Source organism: Pyrus communis, chromosome 11 (genome assembly GCF_963583255.1).
Source record: "Pyrus communis chromosome 11, drPyrComm1.1, whole genome shotgun sequence".
Lineage (NCBI taxonomy): Eukaryota > Viridiplantae > Streptophyta > Magnoliopsida > Rosales > Rosaceae > Pyrus > Pyrus communis.
Window position 1 is genome coordinate 21,567,913 of NC_084813.1, and position 4,379 is coordinate 21,572,291.

General features: G+C 39.5%; 1 protein-coding gene across 1 annotated transcript; it reads right to left on the reverse strand.

Moving 5' to 3' along the window:
- Positions 1–1,468: 1,468 nt before the first annotated feature.
- LOC137708641 (pentatricopeptide repeat-containing protein At1g03560, mitochondrial-like) lies at positions 1,469–3,814 on the reverse strand. Its single transcript, XM_068447761.1, has one exon. The coding sequence runs from the start codon at positions 3,776–3,778 to the stop codon at positions 1,817–1,819; it is 1,962 nt and encodes a 653-aa protein (XP_068303862.1). The 5' UTR covers positions 3,779–3,814; the 3' UTR covers positions 1,469–1,816.
- Between the last annotated feature and the right edge of the window lie 565 nt (positions 3,815–4,379).

Genomic DNA, 4,379 nt, shown 5'->3' on the forward strand with positions numbered 1-4,379 from the left:
TTCTGGGGTGGGTGGTAGACCCCGTGAGGAAGATGAGCACAGCTTGTTTCGTTATTCGCTCTTTCAAAACATATGCAGGTTAATCAGAGGGTATGATTTTGACCTCTCATTCCTCCATAATAAAGCTACCTGAGGATCGACAGTTTTTATCAACTAACTTTTTGGTTTAATGGTACTTCTCTTCCAACTGGGAAAGTGGTTTTAAGAATCCAGATTGTTTATATTTCAATTAATCATTTATAGATCATCATTGTAAAAAAAAAATTAAAAATAAAAAAAAAAAGAAAAAAAAAAAAGACGTTTATTTGCAGTGAAAAAAATGGACGAATACGGTTCTGCGAAGAAATACTAAAATGACTATCATTTGATCCAACAGTTACAGGGTTTTCGGAATTGGGAGATTTTTTGTCAACATGATTTTGAAGAAAAACCTAAAAATAGACGATTATATCGTTAATATAAATTACAAAGTGAACTCTATAAAATAAATACAAAAACATGTCTCCCGATCCTACCCTTTATCCATCCAATGGATGTGAGTAACATTTGATGTTCAAGATGTCAAAATTAGCTACTTTTGTGCCCTGATTTTCTTTTTGCAGGTCCACTTTGTGTTTTGCATTTATACTGCAATTGCTCCTACTAATGATGTGCAGTTTACAAGGCTCACTAATGGCTGCAGTTACATTCGTTATTTCGTTTAGTGAGGGAGGAGGCAGAAATACAAAATGAATAAGATATGCATCGTTCAAAATCATACTTGTCAGCCTAGCATTGCCTTAGCGGATAAGAATTTCAATACAATCGTAAAAACTTGACATGTTAGACTGCTCTGTGGTTTGATCTGGAAGTCTCTTCCTTTGAGTTGGTGACCCGATGAAGACTCAGACTTGGTTTCTTCATTTCAGATACTTAACTTCATTGGATTTGGGTTGTACGCATGCGAAACGCTTCTCAGTATCTGGGTTATTCAGGTTCGACGATTAACAAACTTGCATTCTTCTCTTGCCCTTAACTCTGCGTTTCTTCCCCCTCTTAGGAGAAAGGAGAAACTTATTCTTTGTGTGTTGTATTTGCAGCGAGTATACATGTATTTCCGAAGCAGAGGAAACATGTACACAATCTTTAGTCGAAGAGAATTTGCCCTACAACCAAAGGTATACTAACACCAACCTAAGGGTATGATTTTAAACGTTTGCTTTCCTCCAGACTAAAGCTACCTAAGGATTGACGATTTTTACCAACTTGCCCTTGTACTGGTGGTACTTCTCTTCCAAATGTTGAAGGCGGTCCCAAGTCCAATTCCTGCCTCCCTCTTGACCAAAATCTATTCTTTCTATCAATTCCACAATATTCTACTTGAAAAACGTTTTTTAGAAATACGATATTTTAGAAATACGAATAAAATGCGGTTTTTAGAAATACGATATTTTATGTCCACCTTGTTTTTTTTTCAAGTGAGAGTTCATGTACGATTACTTGCTCAGTTGCTCTTGAAATGAAACATAGGAAAAAAAGCCACACACCTGGGTACTGACACAGAGATCACCAATGCATCCAACATATGCCATGTAGCCCAAGGGAACCGATCAGATTCTTCTGCTCTGTCATCCACTCGGGCCAAAAGACGTTAGGAAAAACCTCTTTCAAGGGTCTGAAACATTTTATGTCAAAGTTTCTTCAATAAATTGGATGATGCATTATACAAGGATTGCAGAATGAACACCAATCCTACATCTTTTGATGGTAAGCGATATATGATGCCATCTTTGAATTAGCCAAACAAAGTTTCTTAAAACTATAGATTTGCTAAGACTTAACTGTCAAAGAGAGTTCGGAACTTCACTCGCCTTTTGACGCTACCCTTTCGGTCATACCCAATACCGATCTTACTATGCATCAACTTCATAGCTAAATCTGCATTGCCTGCTTTCCTCAAGGCATTGATTAGAACCGTTCGGATTCGTCCTGGTATTTCCCTACCTCTGTCCACAATTCCGTCGGCCAATTTGCAGGCTTCCTTGTAACGGCAAGCTTTGCACAGCACATTGATCATATCTTCAAAAGCTGTCTCAGGAATCACACCCATTGGCGCTAGCTCATCCAAAATCTTGCAGGCTCGGGCCACCTTGCCTGAGAGACAAAGCCCAATAGAGAGGGCCCTGAAGGAAGCAACATTCGGTGTGATGCCCTTATCGATCATCATGTCCCAGAGCTTCAATGCCTCTTCATTTCTGTGCTCCTTAAAAAGTCCGCTGATGAGTATTGTGTATGTATAAACCGTCTGATCACAACCTTCCTCTTCCATTTTCTTAAAGAGTGCTAATGCTTCATCAGCTTTTCCACATTTAGCCAGGGCATCGATAAGGGCATTATAGCAGTATGAATCCTGTGGACATCCCTTCACTACCATCTTTTCAAAGAGCCTTTCAGCCTCATCAAGCCTCCCTGCTTTTCCAAGACCATCGATTAGACTAGAATAAAACATAGCGTTAACTGCCATCCCCCTGCCTTCACAAAAAGCAAAGTACTCCATTGCCTCCTCCACTCTCCCACTCTTACATAATCCATTGACGATAACCCCGTAAGTGACCTCATCTGGTTCAACCCCGTCATTTTCCATCCTCTCGAAAAGCTTCATTGCAACCTCAATGCTCCCACATTTCACATATGAATCGATCAATGCTGTATAGTTTGCCACATTGGCTTTACATCCCTTCCGAATCATATCTTCAAATACAGCATATCCTTCCATACATTTCCCACCTTTGCAAAGCCCGTTGATCACTAAACTATACGCATGAGGTGGAATTTCAAGTCCTTTCTCTTCCATTTCTTGGTAAAGACCCAAACACGAATCAACATCTCCTTCTGAATAACACCCCTGTATTAAAGTCATGTAAGTAATCTTATCAGGTTCCACATTCCTCCCCTCCATAGCTCTGAACTTCTCCATTGCTTTCTGGGTTTTCCCTCCCTTACAATACCCTTTAATCATTGTATTATAAGTCACAATGTCCGGTGCAATTTTCCCGCCTTCCATAACCTCAAAAACCCGCTCAGCGGATTCAATAAACATCGAATTCACCAAACCATTCAGTAAAAAGTTATAAGTGTACAAACTAGGCTCAATCCCATTCTCCTTCATTCGACGCCAAACCCACAACAGCTCATCAACCATTCCAAGACATCCAAAGCTTTTAATCAAAGAATTTGCCGCCGATGAAGTCATCAAAAAGTTCATTTCTTTAAGCTTAACAAGTACACATCGAATACGGTCCAAATCACGACACACAGATAAAAGTTCAATCAAAGATACATAGCAGTCAAGCTTATGATGATACTTCTTCTGGCTACCAGCCCAAGCAAAGAACCGCAAGGCGGTTTTGGGCTTCCCACGAAGCTCAGAAGATTTTAACACATACGAAACAAAATTAGGAGACAATTTGATCAAGAATGTGCGACAGTAAGAGTCTAAATTGGCCTCCATTGTAGGAGACCCATCTAAAAGATTCACAATTTGAGCGACCCACGGAGATGGGTCAAAATTTTGTGTGTTCGATACTACATCAGAGACGTCATTGAAAGGTTCTACCCATTCGGGAGGAGGGAGAGAGTCGGTGAAAACCCACCTGGAATTTGAGCCGAAACTTGACGTACAGTGAGAATTTGAAGCTTTCGACGAAGACCCTCCATGGATGTACGGACGGGGAGGTCTTGGAGGAAGAATACGGGCTGATGAGAGTGATAAGGGAGCTCTCAGTAGGTTTCTTCTCATCAGGGTTTTGGGTGTTCTGTTCGCCTGTGTGCTCAGTCAGTCAAGCTCAAAGCCTGAAACGGTGAAATGGTTTATGCAGATTTTGTTTTTTTTGGGTCGTATTTTTTATTGGGCTTTTTGGTTAATTTTTTATTTTCAAACTTCTACTATTCATAAGGCCCAATTGGCAACATTGCTGGATTTTGTTTCTTGTCGTTTCTAACATTCCAAATGGATCCTCAAGAACAAAACTAATTGAACAAAAACACAAAAAAAAAAGATTATCAAGTAAAAGTTGTCTACATCTCAATCAAGACTATAATTTGCTAAACTATCTGCCACAAAACTCGTCTCTATAAACATGCCGAAGATCGCATTGCCAAGATCTTTAAAGCAACGGTTGGTTTGATATATTTGGGGTGGAATTAAATCCTCATTGGTTTTAGGAGTGAAATTTATAATTCTATGATTGTCTAGGAAAGAATATACACAAGAAGTCCTAATTCTGGTAGGAAAAGATATCCTTTGTTAATCTCATCATATCCTCCTCCATATAAATGCGAACTTTCAATCCCACATCACATTCTTCCTGCCGCTCATTAGACGATCTATCGATACTATT

Coding starts and splice junctions, on each gene's coding strand:
- LOC137708641 (XM_068447761.1), bottom strand. CDS start 3,778: ATGAGAAGAAACCTACTGAGAGCTCCCTTATCACTCTCATCAGCCCGT.